Here is a 20,347-nt window from a genome sequence, read left to right on the forward strand (position 1 = left end):
ACATTATCAGGAAGTTTTTTAATGGTTTATGTTTCATTATGTTTTTAATATTTTGTTGGGAGCCTCCCAGAGTGGCTAAGGCAGCCCAGTCAGATGGGCGGCATATGAATATTACTATTATTATTATTACTTGTATTGGTTCCAATAGCTCCTTGGTATGTTCAGAATTCTCCACCCCCGCTCCCCAAACTCACAACTTTCTGCACTTTCCTGACTTTTAGAAGAGCTTTTGTCAATCAACATACCGTATGCCCTGCTGTTAGGGAAGGCAACTTTGTCACCTGCTTCCTGCCACCTTCACGCTTACAATGTTGGACTTGAAACTGCTTCTCTATAGTTTTGCTACAGTTCTACAGTACGTGCATGCTGGAGACTGTGATATTCCTAGTTTCAGTATTGCATAAAATGGTCAGTCACAGATGCACGTGTAACCTGTGCTAGTGCTGGCATCAGGGTTACCAACGCTGGTTCCTTGGTAATTTTTGCTAATTGTACTCTGTATTGATTCCACAAGATAAACTGTAGCAGCATATTCTAAAATATGCTGATTGTCAAGGTTTTCTCTTTCACAGTCTTCATTTAAGAATCTTGGGAGACAAGCAGAAATTCTTAAGCCTGGTGTATTTATGCATACTTTGTGGCTCATAACATTATCTTGTGTTATGGTTGGCATGCTGGAGATTGTTAGGAAGGCTTCCAATCTAAAACTATAGAAAGCTCAGTGAACACCTAAGCAAGACGTAAGCACTGAGGATGATAAGGGGAGGGGGGATGCTAAAGCAATTTCTGCAATTTCAGATGCCAGAAAAACCACACATAGGAACCAAATAATTGACCATGATATACAGCATGAATATGATGAGCAGTTCAAGCAAATGTCAAGCTATTACTGCCTACCATAAATAAACTAAAGGCATGCTTTAAAGTGCACTTGTTGTAGCTAGTTTGCTCATGTCTTTGACCCTTGGACCCCGCATAGCAGCTCAGTATAGCTGAAATTGCTATTTTGAATGGCGCTCCAGATCGTCCCTGGAGGGAAAAAGAAATGGGAGAGAGAGAGAGAGAGAGAGAGAGAGAGAGAGAGAGAGAGAGAGAGCACTATGGGGAGGATTCTGGAGAGAAATTTTTTTTACCTGCCCTTTGAAAAAAAGTGTATTTGATGTCCAGGCCAAAGCAGAGAGTGGAGTTAATGAATGGGGAAAGAGTGACAGATTTTCAGTATGCTGATTGCAACTGTATTCTTACAGGTGTGAGATTAGATTGCTGCTTGTGCAATTGAAATTCTGGTAGCTTCTTTGTGTAAGGCAAAAAGCAGATTAAACAAAGTGTGATGAAATCACATGACCATCTCATGCATGTGCCTGATGCTCACATGCAGAATCAAATCATGTAAGTGGCCTAATTGCGTACACACACACACACACACACACACCGCAACAAAGGTGGGAAATTTGCAAGATAAGACAGTATTTCTATTTTTATAACAGTGTAGCTTCTGGCTTACAACAAAACCTTAGTGATGGACAAGCAATTCTATAAAAGCATTTAGACATAATAGATTGTACTAGAAAAGCTTGTAGGGCTTTATAGTTTCTTTAGGTAAGTTTTTTAAAAGCTCACAGAAGCAACTTCATAATCCCATAAACCAAAATATGAATGTAATTTTATTTATTGTTCTTTTTTCCCTTTCAGCGGAAGAATTTACCCCTTCTTTTGAGCATTGGTTTATTGATCTTCTGGGGAGCTTTGCTACTAGGTCTTCGCTTTTATTGGATGGGGAACAAACCTCCCAGCTTTTCCAACTCTGACAACCCAGCAGCTGACTCGGAGAGTTTTCTAACACGAACCTTGACCTTTTTTTACCTGCCAACCAAAAATCTTTGGCTATTGCTGTGCCCGGACACTCTTAGCTTTGATTGGTCCATGGATGCTGTGCCTCTTCTCAAAACAGTCAGTGACTGGAGGAACCTACACACAGTGGCCTTTTATGCTGGACTTCTCCTCCTTGCTTACACCGGTTTGAAAAGCTCCAGCAAAGAGAGAGAATGCAATGGGAAAAGCGTAACAAATGGCAAGCAGAACACCAATGGCCATAACTGCCTATCAGAAATGGAGTATAAAAGCTTGGAGTTGAAGCCCAGCTTTGTACCTAAAGAAGAAAACGGCATTAACAAACACTTGCCGCAGAGACCGCAACTCCCCTCAACTGAGAATATTGTAGTTCTGTCTCTGTCCTTATTAATTGTGCCCTTTATTCCGGCCACAAACTTTTTTTTCTATGTAGGCTTTGTGATAGCAGAGCGTGTCTTGTATATACCTAGTATGGGCTTCTGCCTGCTAATCACTGTGGGCACCAGGGCCCTCTACATCAAAGCCCAAAAGCGCTTTCTGAAGAACTTGATTTTTTTTGCCACTGCTGCATTAATATTTTTCTATGGACTCAAGACTTTTGTCAGGAATGGGGACTGGCAGAATGAAGAGATGCTGTATAAGTCAGGGATAAAAGTAAATCCAGCTAAAGGTAATGTTCTCTATTTTGTTTTGTTTAAAAAAAATCCACTGTCTATAATTCTGTTTTCTTTTTCTGGATTGAACACTTAGGATATGGATCCTACATGTGCATTTATAAACTAGTGTATACCATACAAATAGTACAGTCATATAGAATATAAATTTGTTTTGATTCCATATTAAGAGAAATCATTTTAGCATGCAGTAAAAACAACCACATGAGAACCACAAAAATGTTTTGTAAACATTTCACACATCTAACAAACTATGCTATAATGAATTGTTACATAATAAGCAATACAGCCAGCCAGTGGCGGAGCTTCATGCTCCGACACCAGGGGCCGGAGAGCAGACGGGGCGGGGGCGCCGCCTGCAGGGACCTGAGGTGCTTCATGGGGGCCTGATGCGCATCCCGGGGGCAGGGGCGCCGCCCGGAGGGCCATGGCGGGTCCTGGGGCGGGGCACGCTACCTGCAGGGGCGTGGTGCCTAGCACGGGTGGGGGGCAGCCGCGATGGCACCCTACCAGGATCATGCTGCCGGGGGCGGTGTGCTCCCCCCCACTCCTCTTCCTCTGCCAGTGCAGACAGCCCCCAGTTTACACACTTTCAATATGTATCTGCATTGCACCGAACCTGGAAGTGACCCGGAAACATCAAAAAGAAATCACTGAAACATCACTAAAAGGGTGGGGCAGGGCCGGATAGGGTTGGGCAGAATGGGGACAGAACAGGGTGTTTGTAGGCTTTTTCAATGGGTTTTGATTATATACAATTTCACTGATGCAAATGGTTCCTTGGAACATAACCCCCATAACCTCCTGCTTGTATGAACATGCTTTAACTTAACTCTGATTCAGATATTTGAATCTGTTTCCACAAGTGAAGAAAAGTTTGGTAATTAGTGGGGTGTCTAAAACCTGTGGATCAGATCAACTTCCCCCCTTTTTCTTGTTTTCCTTTGGTTATGGCCAAACTTGAAACTTGAAAAAGACAGCCGATACAGAAATTTAATGTTAGTTGTACTGTCCTTTTGACATTTATAATGAAACATCGATATTGCTACATAAACAGTGTGATTTATTCTCAGCTTCCCTGATGAAACATCTCTCTGTTGCATTTTCCAGGTATTTGAAATGTTGGAAAATCTAACCTGTTAATAGCTGCATATCTGAATGAACAGCCTGTCTTTGTTTCACATGGTGTGTGGCCGCAGCAGTGCACCTGGGAAATTTAGGTTAGATTTAAGCAAATTCAAAATGGCTTGTATGTAAGAAACAGTATTATTTTCAAGCATGCTGCAGGACTTGGATCTGCTGATTGTGAAGCAAGCTTCATTTAGCAATAAAGCTTTATAAATTGCAGCTTAAAAATGCAGACTAGGGACGGGGAAATGGGTGCTGAGGTGCATAGTAGTATTATCCTGTTGTAAATAGCTGTCCAGTATTTCAAATAGGGCTATAGGGTGGGGACCAAAGGTTACCTTCCTTTGATGGGAAGAGGCTTTCTGTTGGAACCTTTGGGTTCAACCCATAATGTTTAGAAAGTTTATCCCCCTTTAAAAGGACTTCAGACCTCTGTAACATTACAGTTTTCTGGCAACATTACTCATCACATTTGATAGCTGTTGAATAGTTTGTTTAAATGTTAGGGTTTACTATTGTTCCACAGGTTGTGTACCACTTTCTGCTTAGCAGGATAATATGCAAGGTTGCCTACATGATTAGATCAGCCAATGTGCTGCAGAAACTCAGCCCCAGAAAATGAGAAGCGGTGAAGGCCGGCCCTTGGGAGCACTAGCTGGGGCTAATGACCATGCTCCCACTCTCATATGTAGGGATGCCTGAACAAAGCTTAAAGAATTATTCATTTATTCAACTTCATCTCATTTTAATCATAGAATCATAGAGTTGGAAGAGACCACAAGGGCCAACCAGTCCAACCCCCTGCCAAGCAGGAAACATCATCAAAGCATTCTTGACATATGCCTGTCAAGCCTCTGCTTAAAGACCTCCAAAGAAGGAGACTCCACCACACTCCTTGGCAGCAAATTCCACTGCCAAACAGCTCTTACTGTCAGGAAGTTCTTCCTAATGTTTAGGTGGAATCTTCTTTCTTGTAGTTTGAATCCATTGCTCCGTGTCCGCTTCTCTGGAGCAGCAGAAAACAACCTTTCTCCCTCCTCTATATGACATCCTTTTATATATTTGAACATGGCCATCATATCACCCCTTAACCTTCTCTTCTCCAGGCTAAACATACCCAGCTCCCAAGCCGTTCCTCATAAGGCATCGTTTCCAGGCCTTTGACCATTTTCGTTGCCCTCTTCTGGACACGTTCCAGCTTGTCAGTATCCTTCTTGAACTGTGGTGCCCAGAACTGGACACAGAACTGGATGTGCCCAGAACTGGACACATTTTATGAATTGCTTACCATGAACCCCCCCCCCCAAAGCAATTTAACAATGAAAGTCTATGAGTGGCAGCTAGCCATGATAGCAATGCTGTGCCTCCACGGTTGGAGGCAGCAATGTTCTTGGTACCAGTTGCTGGAAACCACAAAAGGGGAGAGTTCCCTTGGGCTCGGGTCCTGCTTGCAGGTTTCCCAAAGGCATCTGGTTGGCCACTGTGAGAGCAGGATGGTGGACTGGGCCTGATCCAGCAGGCTCTTGTGTTCTTATGAAAACCAATAGAAAAAAACAATTTTGCCTCCCATAGGGACTGGGATAAAAATCTTCGCTTTAAAAGGCTTGTTAAAAAAGGAAGGCACTGAAGAAAACAGTAGAGAATGATGGCAACAGGAGGAAGTACCGAAGCTGCCACACCAAAAGCTGTTTGCCTACATCTTATAAAGTAAAAGGCAAAGGTAAAGGGACCCCTGACCATTAGGTCCAGTCGTGACCGACTCTGGGGTTGCGCGCTCATCTCGCATTATTGGCCGAGGGAGCCGGCGTATAGCTTCCAGGTCATGTGGCCAGCATGACAAAGCCGCTTCTGGCAAACCAGAGCAGCACATGGAAACGCCGTTTACCTTCCCGCTGTAGCGGTTCCTATTTATCTACTTGCATTTTGAGGTGCTTTCGAACTGCTAGGTTGGCAGGAGCTGGGACCAAGCAACGGGAGCTCACCCCGTCACAGGGATTCGAACCGCTGACCTTCTGATCAGCAAGCCCTAGGCTCAGTGGTTTAACCACAGCGCCACCTGGGTCCCTTTTACATCTTATAAAATGGACCTCCTAATAAAGTGGAAACTGCAGAAGGCCCTCTTCTGCAAAACACAGTGATTGGTTTGGCATATATGGGGTGAGATTATTCATAGAATCATAGAACTGTAGGGTTGGAAGGGACCCTGAGGAAAATTTCCTCCAAGTCCAGGCAGTGCAGGGATATTTTGCCGAACATGGGGCTCGAACCCATGCACCTGAGGCTAAGAGTCTCATGCTTTACTGGCCGAGCTATCAACAGATGTTATTTTTAGAACTTAATTTTCTAGGAGTTCTCGTTAAATAAACTGAAGACGTTTTTGAAAGTGAACTTTGAGAACAATTGGAGAAGTTCTGCAGAAAACTGGTAGGTTCAGGATTACTTGAGAAAGAGAAATAAAATAGGATCATAGCCCTTCCGATCGACAGTGCAGGTAGAGCACCATTTCATATTTATGTAGTTCGTGAGCAAAGTGAAAATGAGCTACTCCAAAATGCACAACACACAGTTTTGCTCACCTTCAGGGACGGAAAGGATCCCCAAGAGTACCAGCTGCATGGAATGTTGTACTGCTGCCTAAAATTCTCATATGCAAAGGCCAGTCTGTTTGACCCCAAGTTGGCAGTGAATCTGCCAGTCATTAACTGAGGGGAAGCTGCAGAGTAAAGATTGGGAAGATCACCTCTGCATGTCTGCCCATTTGCTTTTCCTGATATACTCAGGGTTTGGGGGGTTGGTTAATGTTATATTTAAATAGCTCCAAACTAGTTGAGCCATGCCGCTTAATAGTGGCTTTCTTTGTTTTTGTTTTTAAAAGAATCAGGAGAAGAGTGGCTGTGGTTAATTAAGGTGAACTCTTCCTTAAGTAAAATTATTAGTAATAGTAATAATAATTGTAGTGTTTAGACTCCACCCATCTGGCTGGGTTTCCCTGCCTGCAACTTTTTTTTGAACAGTTTTTCTGGGTCATGTGGCCAGCATGACTAAGCCGCTTCTGGTGAAACCAGAGCAGCGCACGGAAACGCCGTTTACCTCCCCGCCAGAAGCGGTACCTATTTATCTATTTGCACTTTGACGTGCTTTCGAACTGCTAGGTTGGCAGGAGCTGGGACCGAACAATGGGAGCTCACCCCGTCGCAGGGATTCGAACCGCCGACCTTCTGATCGGCAAGCCCTAGGCTCAGTGGTTTACACCACAGCGCCACCCGTGTCCCACTGTCTGTATTGGCTGTACATACCCCTAAATTTCATTGTTTGTCTTATTTCAGATGGATAACTTACATCCTATAAGTAAGCAAATTCTAAACACTTGGCCAGGCTTCACTTGCTTCTCCTGGGAGAACCATTTTTATTTACATACATACATCAGTTGTCATTTGCACAGCAAGACCCGTGCACAGCTTATGCTGTGATGTTATAATGATATATTCTAATTGCTTTTTTCCTGGTGTAGTAAGTTGTAGGATCAGGCCATTGGTTCCAATTAAATAAACACATTCTAGTCTCTTTGGCCAGGTGCTCTCAAACGCCTCTCAGATTTTGAAATACATTTTGTCAACACCTTCATGTCCTTTTTTGTGTATATCATATATGAACCAATGAATCTAGGAAGAAATCATAAGGATCATGGCACATAGCTGCCAAGTTTTCCCTTTTCTCGCGAGGAAGCCTATTCAGCATAAGGGAAAATCCCTTAAAAAAAGGGATAACTTGGCAGCTATGTCATGGCAATACATTTTGGTGTCAACTATATATGCTGCATTTGATTGAAGAAAGCTGTTATAACCACATTGTCAAAGTTCTTGTAAAATCTATTTTTGCATTACTAAAATGAATTTCAGACTTGTGGAACAATTGACTAGTGTATACCAACTCCCATTGGTAGTGATTCCGAAATTCTTGAAATAAATTGAACAGTGACATTGAACAAACTATATTCATGACATTGCTAATGCAAAAAAAAAAAAGGATACCATATGGACGTTATAAGAAATATTGGTTGTCAGACTTGAGCTAGCATGAGCAATTGCAGATATTTGCTTGTATGTAAAATGAATGCATAAAACAGATTAATTTTGAAAGTTGAGCTTGTAGAAAACATTTATTTATTAAGAAATGAGTTATAAGAGCATTTATTTTGGCAACTTAAAACCTTGGCTTGCAGTAACAGAATTAATCTAAGGGATACTGACAGATTTCTCATATTACATAGAATTCCAGACACAGATGTGTATTTCAGAAAAGTGTATACAATTTTATACCTTTTGCTTTGCAGAGCACAAGATATTCCAAGGGCTTTGTTTCCTGAGCACCTTGAAATAATGATGCTTTCAACTAGGTTTTTTTTAAAAAATGTTTCCTACACTTGATGGTACTAGAACTCAGAATGCTGAACAGTACGTTCCAGAAGGCCAGAGCAACACAAATAACAGTTCACTGTGATATGCAAATTTGAAATGATGATTCGGCTCTGCACTGATTCCCTCACCCCACCCCAGGAGAAGATTTTGCAACTTGAAGGCAGTGAATTCAGGCTCACACAATCACATCCTGGCTTTTGAGGAACCTCCCCATGGTGATTTATTGAAAATTACTTTGAGAAGTGCAGGTACTTCTTCAGTGCATCGCAGAAGTGTTGATTATTATTAATATCAGTCAAGTGCTCAAGGGAAGATAAGAGGTTTTCAAGTACTTTTGACAGAGAACAGAACCAAGTGGTGTGATTCACCTTGAAAACTATCTACAATATTAGACTGTCTTTCGTTTGGACGTGAGACGTGAGAAAAGAGATGCTTTAGCTGTTGGCTTCAGGGGAATTGACACAAACCCTAATGAAAATAGCGGATGTTGCAGCGCAACTGAACCTAGTTGATGTGTGTTGTACATCTTTATTCATGTTTTGCCACTGTAATTTATAGCATGCGATGAAAAGTTGTTTAGGAAAAGGTGGTGCAGGATGATGTATAACAGCACCAGACCTAATCTGTCATGGTCTAGGAATTGGATGCCCATAAAAGTTTAATAACAAACAAAAAAGATGAGATTTAGTGGTCATATTGGATTTATTTCTAATCTTCTAAAACTTATAGGTGAATGGTGCTCATCAAAACTGTTCAGCTGAGAGCCCCTTTATATTGAACAGTCTCTGCCCCAGTGGCAGAATAAGCTGTTCCACTGGCTATTGCGTTTGGTGCTTCTGGTTGCTGATTTTGGCTGGTACCCTTAGTAGATATCTGTATAATAGGCAGCCACAGGGTTCCATCTAGTTCCCAGTGCTGCATATATGAAGCCGCTGGGAAATGCCATTAGGAGATTCAGGGTGAAGTAACATTGGTGTTATCAGATATGTAGAATGTTGGTGTGTGTTTTAATCTGTTTTTCTTTTAATTCAGCGCTGATTTTGCCTAGTTTTTGAATGTTTCAGGTAGTTGCTTTTAACTATTTATAATTTTTGGCTGATAATTTGATCTTTTGAAATCAATCGGTATATAAATTTTAATAAATAAATAAGCCATTTTGGTTTTTAAACATGGGTTGGCTGTAACCAAGAAACAATAGCAGTGGGAGTGCCCTCCTAACCATTGTAATGTGGCAATCAGGCCATAGGTGACTGCCATAATTCTCATTAGAATTTGGACAAAAACCTGGTCCAGCCTTGGTGCACAAACCATTTGTGTTGGAGGTGGTGGTGGGAGGCATAAAGGGAGTGTATGCTTTGATTTCCAAATCATAATTTGAAACTATGGCTTGAGTTGAGTTTTCAAGTTTGGATTGGAAACAAACTGTTGTTTCTCCAAAACCATTGTTTGCCCAGTTTGGACAGTTTGGAAAACTGTGGTTTGCTCACACTAGAGAAGAGAGAGAGGAGAGAACAGAGTTTGCATGGGAAGGAAAAAATGCATAAGCTTGAAGCTCATGATTTCACCGTGATCTCTGAACTAGGTCTACTGACATTTGTTCTGAAATCAATTTTCAGTTTTCTTTTAACATACCACAGTGTTTCACAGTTATGTATGAAGTCGATTTTGAAGGAACTATGCTGCAACTAAGTGTTCACTCTGAACAAAAATGAATTGAAAAGGAGCCAAGCCAGTAAAGACAGCTTCTGCAAACAATGGAAACAAAGAATTGAACTGTCCCAGTCTTTAGATGGTCAGTGAATATGAAACAAGAGCCAAAACTGTTCTCTAATGCTGGAGGCATGTTTTCATAAATGGAAGTCTTTTAAAGAGGAAATTTGCTTTGTCACAGAGGTATTTGTATTATTTTAAACTTGCTAATTTATGGCAACCATCGAGTTAGTGCTGAGTGATATAGGAAGAACATAAGGAATAAAACCCAGCAATATCCTAACCCTAAAGCACACATTAATAACAATATATCACCAAGACCTAAACGTTTTAGAGCTTGTCTTGCTTAGTACGCATTTCCTTCCATCAAACGAAGAAAACTTATAATCTGATACTGTGGTTTAATTAGCTGAGCACCTTTGGAAGTGGTTTCATCAGTGTCTTCTTTAGGCAGTCATCCAGATTGCATTTGTTGTGTTTGTCCCTAAATGCATCTGTAACACAGGGAAAAAGTACCACCATCTCCTGCCCAGGCGTAATTCAACTCCAGCCAGTATTCCATTTCTCAACTCCATGAGGAAAGTGTGTTTGTGAAATAGGAGCATATAGAGCGTAACACAGGAAATCCAACAATGCTCATTACATTTTTTTAAACGTTTCTTTCCCAATGTGTATTACGTACACACATAGCTCCCATTCCTGTAATCCAGAGAGTGGGGAGCCTATTGCTCCCCAGATGCTGTTGGATTCCAGTTTCCAGACCCATTCCCATTGCTGCCTAGAGGTGATGAAAAATGGGAGCAACATCTGGAAGGCTACGGCTACAGGTTCCCCACCCTGCCTATAGTCTCATCCTCATTGTACATTTTGACTTCGATTTGGAACCCATTGACTATAATTTGCTTTTGGCCACTTGTTGAGTGCATATAGTGAAAGCTACTATTTCACATGTCTGGGCCTGCCAGATTTGATGTGTCTCAGATACAATCAAATATTACAATCCACTATTTAGCAAAAGCAATGGATAAGGTCTCACAACATTGCCAAATTACTCATTCCAAAGAGACTTAAAAAGTGTTCATTTTTCAATACATCACATATTCTCTTGCCCAAACATAATGTGCTAATTTGGACTTTATTGCCATGTCTCATTTTCTGAAAAACTGTTCAGATAAAATGAGGGGGGATTCATTTCCTCCAATAGATTGAAATTGACATCTTAGTGACTATCTCCACATTTTCTCCACATCCGAATATTTCAAAAGTACACTTATTGAGTGCTTTGAGTACTCTGAGATGTGTACGTTGACAGAAATCTATTGTAGTTCTTACACCTATTGCCTGGGATCCAAACAGCTACCTTAGGCAAGCCCAAGGCGTTGCTTATGGCCAGTGGGATTTCCCTCTTTCAACAGCAGATTCCCAGGCTGTATTGGAAACAGTGGTTGAAAATGTAAGTTTCAAAAACAGCTTGACACTTGTTATGAGGGCCTGCCATTCACAAAATAGAAGACCAAATGCCCCCTTCAGGTATTTGAAGCCAAACGTGCTGTTCTTTCAATCTTAAACATTTTAGAGAATGCCACAGTTGTGTTTGTTTAACTTTATTGTGTATATGGTATCATAGGAAGCATACTTTCCCATGTAGTTTTGGTTGTGAAGGCTTTCTTTTTCATTTAAATGCACTAATGAAAGGAAATATTAAATACTTCTGTGGTCTAAAGACGCTCGTCCCATACTTGCACCTTAACAATTTTAATTTTCAAAGTGTAGCATGTTTGTGATACGTGTGAGTGTATCTATCCTCCATTATTTAATACTGCCTCTGCCAGCCAGTTACTAGCCTAGTGCTCTTAAGACTTTGATGCACCTGCCTGACTTGGAGGATATAAATGTTGGAGCTGAACTACAGTATATGAAACTACACAGAATGTTGAGAGTTATCCATACTTTGCTTCAGTTAGTCTAAAAGTATATAGGAAAATGTTGTAGAGAATATTGCATTCTGTAAAGGAGAATCCCTTGGTTTTGACCAAGCCATGGATATCCCTATAATTCCCCTCCCTCCGTCTTCTATTTCTTTACTTCCTAGGGAGTTGGCCAGAATCAATAATGTTCTTGTTTTCTGTTGCCCAGATCCGATAGCTTGAACTTTCCCATTTCACACCGTAACACAAATGTTGTAGGGACATCTATACACTTGTTCACAAATCTATGTTTCACTTGTCTATTCTTGCATACCAGTGTACTTCAGTTGTTCACATGGTAATGCTCCCTGATCCATCTACTTGTCTATTGATTTCAAGCATACCTATGATACGGTAATTGCTTTTATGTCCCATTGAAATCCTGATTGTTTATGTCCTGCCTCTGAAGGTGAGTTTTGTTGAATAGAAGTCATTTATAAATAAAACAGTATAAAAGTGCCCATGCTACAAAGCTGATGCTCTTGAAGTGTGCTACCTCAAGGGGAATTTCCTCTTGTGTTATCCGAGTCCTGTGCAGGCTGCATGATACAATTGCTGTGCCTCACTTGTTTGTTTCCTCCCAACTTTCAGCATTCCAGTGTTGCTCCTGATCCTACCAACAGATGACTTTTTTCCAATATATATGTACTCTGGGGATTAAACCGTAGAGCATGCATATAGTTGTTGCTAACAGAAGAAACAATGCAGTATAATAAAAAGAGGGGATGTTTTCTTCTGCTGCTCCAGGTTGGAGAAAAGAAAAGAGGGAGTTGTGGGGCTTTTCTCCCTGAGGTCCTTCTTGATCTTCAGGTACTACATTCCATATAATTGGATTGTGTCTCTCTCTGAATACTGCTTTTTTTTTTCTCTTGGCAGCATGGGGTAACCTTGGAAATGTTCTGAAGAGTCAGAGCAAGATTTCTGAAGCTGAAAGCGCCTATAGAAATGCCTTGTACTACCGCAGCAACATGGCTGATATGCTTTATAATTTGTAAGTATGCATGGCTTTCCTTATGCTATTTTCATCTGCAAAGCCTGGTTGTGAATGAGGCCATTTATATGGCTTCTGGAAATGGAGATGATATTTAGCTGTTGTTTTTTCTGCCCCTGCCCCCTTGCCCTTTCATTCATCATACTTCAAACTCAGATAGACAGGGTTCCTTCTGTTCTCCACATTTATCAGATCATCATGTATTTCAACTCTGTTCTGCGGTGAGTGGTAGAAGTTGATTTCCCTAAAGATCTGGTGTGCTGCTGTGTCTCTGAATAGGCGATTGCCTGTGTCCCAGCCCCTCCCCAACAAAGACACCGTTCACTAGTATTTCTCGGCATGCCCAAAATACTGAAGCAGTGCAACTTTGCCTGTCAGCTTGAGTTAGGGAATCAACAATTATAGCCATTTCTCTTTGACACCCATCCTCCATGTTCTGGGGATCTCCTGTTTAGACCACTGTGTTGCAATCTGCATGGAGCTATCTTTAGAAAATGACTTGGAAGTTCAAGGTTAATGCAGTATTCCTGAAGTGAGCCTTCTAACAGTGGGGGAATTCAGAGAGAATACAATACCATATTTAGTTCATCTGAAATACTTGCCTAAGCCCTACTAGTGCTTAACTTTAAAGCCCAAAATGGCCTGGATCAGAGTCGTGTTTCCACAAATATATTTGTACTAAAAGTGGTTCCCAGAACCTTTGGGAATACATTCCTCCATCATTTATCCCTGCTGTGTGATATATGTTGGGAATCTCCTGTTTTGCGTTCTATATGCTGTACAGTGAAGTTGTTGAGGTTAAGGAGAGTTTTCTCCCTTGTTGCATCGATATGATGAAATTCATTCCTGGAAGAACCCGTCAACCTCCTTAATCAGTTTGTATTATGTGAAGACTTTTTGAAGGGATCTTTGAGAACTGTACCTCTGGATAGGAAAGCTATTGGTAAATACAAAGGGTGGTATTCAATTTTCATTCAGAGCAGACCCATTGGAATTAATGGACCTAACTTAGTCATGATCATTCCTTTCAATAGGACTATTCTGAGTAAAAGTTTGTAAACAATGTGTGTGGTGTGTGCAGTGCTATATATATATATATATTGGTGCTAGGATTATTTATAATCACTGCAGCCTTAATTAGCTAGATACAGCCAGCCCCCTAGTCTGCCTTGCCTGTCCCAAAAGTTACCACTTGCTTAGTCAGGCCACTTAAGTTGTACCATATGGCACCTTCCTATCTTCTTCGTTGTGGTACATATGAATTAATGTGAAATGAAATTAGAATACAGCTTTACAATATACCTTTCTCCATAGCAACCATTGCTTTACAAAAAAATTGTTTGGCGGTAATGTGTAATTGATAAATTAATCTTCATAATAACACCTGTTTAGGTATTGGAAGCTCATTCTCTAATATGCTGTAGAGATCAAGAAATGTGTAATAAAGAGTAAGTTTTGCAATTAAAAAGCATAAGACCAAACATGAACACTTCTAAAAGTAGGCTTGTTGAAGCAATTGTTTGTGCTCTCTTTTCTGAAGCCAGGCATAATGCAGAACTGCAAGAAGAATTGTAATGATGCATAAATGTTTGCCTTCTTCAGTGTAGAAGTACAGCGCGCGCGCACACACACACACACACACGTTGTGGTCTTCATATCTTCCAATGAAGATAACATTACTTCCATCTACTGCCCACAACAGTCATCATGATTTCTGTTAGTTTCCATCCATGTATGCTGAGAAGCCTGTACATATGCCAGCCTCCAGATGCATGAACCCAAGTTTGAATATACTGATTTGGTCATGAATGCTACTTTTTGATGGTATTGTTTATATGGCGCTTTATATACCAGTATGTATATGGATATAGAATGTGACAAGGTCATTAGCATGCTGACCATTATCAAATTGTTATAAATTACACTGAGTTGTTGTTGTTGCTGCTGCTGCTGTTTGGTAGTCGATGGACAGACAGAAGATAAATCTTTTAAATAAAATACTTTTTTGGGAATCAGGTTATATGCTCTATCAGTTGTATCTGTCAACTGATACCTTCAAATTTCAGTGTGTTTTTAATTGTTTTCCCATCCCAAATTTATTCCTAGTACATATTTCTCAGAGCATTAGCTAATTTGCCTTATACTGAATGAACCCTTGTTTTCAACCGACACTTCCAGAGATTTATAGATGGTGAGTTACTACCTACCTTTAAGTTCTTTGGCTGATGTTAGAGGATGGCTAAACCCTGAATTCTTTGCCAAATGCCATTGATGCAGGAATCAATGATTTTCAGCTTAATCTGTCATTTAAGTTTTATAAATGAGGGACAGTGCCCTCATTTGTTATCTTGGCAAGTGCCGTTAAGATATGCCTAGCTCTTCAGTATCTCTTTTTGAAAAGACAGAAGAGAAGTGGCTTTCTACAATATCTGAATCCTGCATATTTGTGACTGGATCCAGGAATTAAGAGGTGAAACACAAGTGATGGGTTGAACTACAACCACATTTTATTTAAACTACATATGCATAGGGAATAGGGACCCAGGTGGCACTGTGGTTAAACCACTGAGCCTAGGGCTTGCTGATTAGAAGGTTGGCGGTTCGAATCCCTGTGACGGGGTGAGCTCCCGTTGCTTGGTCCCAGCTCCTGCCAACCTAGCAGTTCGAAAGCATGTCAAAATGCAAGTAGATAAATAGGAACTGCTACAGCGGGAAGGTAAACAGCGTTTCCATGTGCTGCTCTGGTTTGCCAGAAGCGGCTTTGTCATGCTGGCCACATGACCTGGAAGCTATACGCTGGCTCCCAGCTTAACCATGAAATCATATTGACCATATCTACCTATTGAACAGCACCAACTCCTAAAAACCAATCTTCTCTGAATCCAGTAGGCAAAGAAAGAAAGAAAAAAAACTCTGCTGTTCCAAATGTGCAGGCAAGCAAAAAATTCCTACGCAGCCCTGAAACAACTGGCAGACCTATATTAAAACAAAAGGGGTGGGGTGGGGAGAGATGTGAAGAATGGCCTAGACTAGAGAGTCCCTTAGGGGTGTGACCAAGGCTACTAAACTCTGCCCCCAACCTTGGTGCTGGCATGTGTGTGCATGCCAAGTAACCTTGTCTCCCATCTTCCAGAGCTGGCCGCAACAATGCTCCTGGATGTAGCATTCCATGACTGGTGGGAGCAATTTTTTTAGCCTTGATGTGCCTTAATAATATCACAGCAAGACCTTTTACTTTTAATATTTTTCAAAATGTATTTGCATCTTCAGCTGTTGAAGATGTTCTTTGGCATTCCTGAGCCAAGTTTTATGTGCTCTTCAATTTACCTTGTGTAAATTACACTTCTATTGTTTCTAAAGGATTTGTTTTTATTAACATCAGCTCTCGGTCTCACTCTGTCTTCATTTGTGTCTTGGGGCAACTCGCTGTTTCCAAAGGTGCAACAGAAACCTGTGGTTTATAAAAACAATAGTACAATTGCCATGGGCAATAGTTAGCTGGCAAGCGGCCACAGGAAAAAGGAAACACATCTTGCTAATATATGTAACTTCAGTGTTTATGTTTATCAGGAACTACACAAACTACAGAAACTAAATCTTCAGGGAAAATTGTGGACACACTTCATGAAATTAAGATTTTAAATTCTGTTGTGTCTGACTTGCCTTCCATCTTAGTGAGCAATGTGCAGCCAAAGGTATCCTTGAATTTTCTACTACAGCAGCTTGCACACAATGAATGGGCAAGGCAATTTTGAAACGAAATACAAGTATATTTTCAAGTGTAGCCAGGTGAGTGGGTACAGGAAAAAGTTTCAGTAAACTTCCTGCTGTGTGTGCAGTGCTTCCCTGCATAGTCATGTAACTTGTGCAAAGTGGCCACCTTAATGCTAGAAGATGATAGACTTCTCAGTTTGGAATGCTCTGGCAAGTAGCTGTGCCTCAATTTTCTAAATTTGTATACACACCATTTATTTCCCTACAAACTGTGTATTCTCAACTGGAAACTCAAAGTGCATGGTTATAGCAAGCTGCAAACCAAGCATATTTTTTTACAGATATCTAGCAATGATGATCTGTCACAAAATTGACCCTTTGATTTGAAAACAGTCTGAGCCAGCCTGTTAGCTTTGGATTATAATTATTGGCTTATCTACCTCCAGAGGCTTTTGCAAATTTGGAATATATAGTGGGCCTACTTGGGTTTAATACTACTTTTATAGAAAGAAAAGTGGATGAAAGAGGAAAAATAATCATACCCATATTGTGTTGCGCAGGATACAAAGCAGGCCACAGCAAATTCATCACCAGTGCAAATAAAACACAACCAATCTTTAACCATAGTTAAGGGGTTGGGGGGCAGGCATGGGAACATATATTATCTCCCCCATCCCTGCTCCTTCAAAGCATGATTCCCACCCCCTTCTGCATCCTCCTGCCAGCCTTAACTACCACTGACCATGCTCATATAGCGTTGTTGCCAAGTTTCTGAACTGAATGGATTTTGAAGTGACCCTCCCCCGGTTTGAAAACAATGGTCTTTTTACGAGGTGAACCAAAAATGCCTTTTAATTTTGGCTTGGTCTGTAAATACACTCAGCCTTATTCCAGGCTACCTCTGCCCTCTTATATTCTAGAAGCAGCAGCCAGAAGGAGGGAAGCTGTTTCTTGGGTCACTGTTAGGTCATAAAACCATACCAACAGGGTGTAAAGGGCTATAGATCATCAGGGGTTCTGGGCCCTTAGAAAGGGATGGAGGAGAGGCCACCAGGGAGAGAGCTTTCCTTGCAGATGGTTTACCTCTTTTCCCCTCTTGCTTGGTAAGTTTGCTAAAAGCAGCCATGTTCTAATATTTGCCAGAACGTGCAATGTTTAAATGTGAGGATGAGGGTGTGGCACTCACACAAGCCTCGCCCAAACACCCCTGTATGAGTTCCCTTTGAGCTTCTGCTGTTGAGCGGGCAACATACGTAGGGGTGGTGGTGGTTATTCTCTTGAATGGGAATGGAACACCTTGGATGATGGGTGATGTTGCTTGATTAGTGTCCCCAGTTGCTAAGAGGGTTCTACTAGGGTTTAAGTGAATACAAGTAAAAATGTGTTGCAGGTCTTCCCTGTTCAAAGCAGAAGGCTGGAGCCTGAACACACCAGCCTGATGCACATGGGGCTGCTAGGAGCAGGGCTTTTGTGTTTGGTCCATGCCCCGTCCCCACATTTCAACATAGGTATGGTTCAGGCAAATCCTTGAACATGGTTAGAGTAATGAAGGCAAGTGTAGGGAAGGTTGGAGAGAATAAATGGCTGCCAAGAAAGCACTCAGAATAGTCCTTTTGAGCTTTCAGAGAATTTTCTGAAAGAGTTCAAAAAGTCCCAACCAAGATGGCTTTAAGAAAGGGAAATGTCAGAGCAGTAAATCATTTGTGATAGCATTAACTGGTTCTTTAGAATCATATTAAATACAGGTAGATGCAAAATCTTCCCTGTTATGGAAAACTATATTCTTGCCTTGCAGAGTGATATTGCATGCTTGTGGCATTCATATGCAAAAACAAGTACACAAGGATGGAGTTTTGTCTGTGATTAGTGCACATTGTTTCACAGCCAAAATGTCAACTAGCCTGCTCCCCCCTTGGTTCTTGGCTGTTGCTTATCACTATTCTAAATTAAAGAGCCAAATAGCTTGCTGTCATGTTTGCTATTGCAAGCAAAAATCATGAATATTCAATGCACCCCTAGTTAAAAGTGATATTTTATCAATGTGACACACAGGCAAAATTATTTCGAAAAGTATCTCTACATGAATAGAGATTTAGGATTGTATCAACTGGTTTTTCTCAGCTGATGGTAAGGCTTCCTTCAGTGAAATGAGGAAGGAATCAATTTTCAACAGTTTCCCTCTGAGTCTCTGCTCCCCTAAATTTTTTATGCAGGGATCCCCAGTCATCTGGAACAAATTTGGCAGGGATTCAGGGGGAGGGGGGAGTGCCAAAATTGCTTATATTTCCATTCCACTGAATGCAGCCTTGCTGTCGGTTCAGTGACATCAGCCTAACACATTTGCATCATTTTTAAAATTAAAAGTTTAGCATATTATCTTATCATGCAGATACAGCATATAGTATATGCCTAAACTTGACTTATTAGCTAAGCTTGGGCAGCATGCTAAATCCAGGATGAAGATTTTGGAAGTTTCTACTTTTGGTTTACTACGGTTTGTCATGTCACCTGAATCAACAAACTGTGGATAACATAAACTAACATTAACTTTAGTTGATTTTAAACAGAACAACTTCAAAGCTTGGTTTCCAACACTGACTGGCTTAAAACAACCACAGTTAATCACAATCAATGAGTTCAGGCATTATGGTAAGTTGTGGTTCATCAAAGGCAGAAGCTTCTGAGCAACTCCTCCCAGCTTTGCAGAAGGAGGGGAGATGATAAGATGTGAGAAAAGAAGGATATTAGGCCTGTGCATGCCTTATTATAGCACAACATCTGTATTATGTGAGGCTTTTCAAGGCTGAAGTTATAGAGTGTAAAGTTCAAAAGCAGAGTAGGGAGTAGAAACTGCCTGGGAAACATCGGAACAAATTATTTTAACCACCTGATAATTACATCTTTTGTCGTTTTACAAGTTTAAAAAGGTTAACTGTAGGAAATCTGTATGTTGCAAAAAGTCTGTGTCTAGCACTAATTCTACCTTACTTAGACTCAGAATGCCTTGATAGTTCACTTGAAATTAATCCTTATTATCGTTGATGTGCCATGCTTTTAAAATATATTTAAGGATAGAATGTATAAACTAGAGAGATGCAAAATAATTTTCTCTGAAACATTTTTTTTAGTACGTTGAATTGTTAGCAATGTAGATATGTTTTCAGTCTCCTGCTTCCTTATTTAACTTTGACATAAGAGCCCAAAGCAAAATGTTGCTGTTTTTTCAATCTAAGACAATTTGTGTGGGTGGGAATTGTTTCTCAAGGGTGAAATTTTGCAGCAGGTTCTACAAGCATTTTATACTGATTTTTTTGGTAACTGACTGAACATTTCAGCTGTTTTATTGGGGGGGGGAGTCTTTTTTGAAAATCTATTAAAAAGCTAGATTAGTTTCAAAGTATCAGTTAGGAGAAACACATGTTTTTGGTTCAAGATACTTCGCAAAAATACCCAGCAGAATTTCTTCACTTTTAAACTGGAGGTTTCATTTTACTGTGCTTGATGTTTTAATTTGTTGGAAGCCAACCAGAGTGGCTGGGGCAACCCAGTCAGATGGGCGGCATATAAAATTGCTGTTGCTGCTGTTGTTGTTAGACATTATTTCCTGCCCCATAAATGCTGCTACAGTTGTACCTCGGAAGTCGAATGGAATCCACACCGGAAGTGTGTGCGACTTCCGAAGCACGGCTTCTGATTGGCTGCAGGATGCTCCTGCAGCCAATCAGAAGCTGCGGAAGCCCTGTTGGATGTTCAGCTTCCAAAAGAACGCTCATAAACTGGAACACTCACTTCTGGTTTTCGATCGCCGGGGAGCTGAAACTTACAAGGTCCGGGGCATTTGAGAACTGAGGTATGACTGTACTTGTTTGCTTTCACAAAGTTGCCAGTTTCTGG

At 40.9% G+C, this 20,347-nt stretch overlaps 1 protein-coding gene across 2 annotated transcripts in view; it reads left to right on the forward strand.

Moving 5' to 3' along the window:
* Positions 1 to 20,347, forward strand: part of TMTC2 (transmembrane O-mannosyltransferase targeting cadherins 2) — a 191,346-nt gene that overhangs the window by 113,922 nt on the left and 57,077 nt on the right. For both annotated transcript variants that reach the window (XM_035126826.2, XM_060279689.1), the window contains 2 exons: positions 1,693 to 2,521; positions 12,625 to 12,739. In XM_035126826.2, the coding sequence (XP_034982717.2) occupies positions 1,693 to 2,521; positions 12,625 to 12,739 (944 nt within the window). The remainder of the gene's footprint in view (positions 1 to 1,692; positions 2,522 to 12,624; positions 12,740 to 20,347) is intronic.

The sequence above is a fragment of the Zootoca vivipara genome, chromosome 10 (genome assembly GCF_963506605.1).
Source record: "Zootoca vivipara chromosome 10, rZooViv1.1, whole genome shotgun sequence".
NCBI lineage: Eukaryota > Metazoa > Chordata > Lepidosauria > Squamata > Lacertidae > Zootoca > Zootoca vivipara.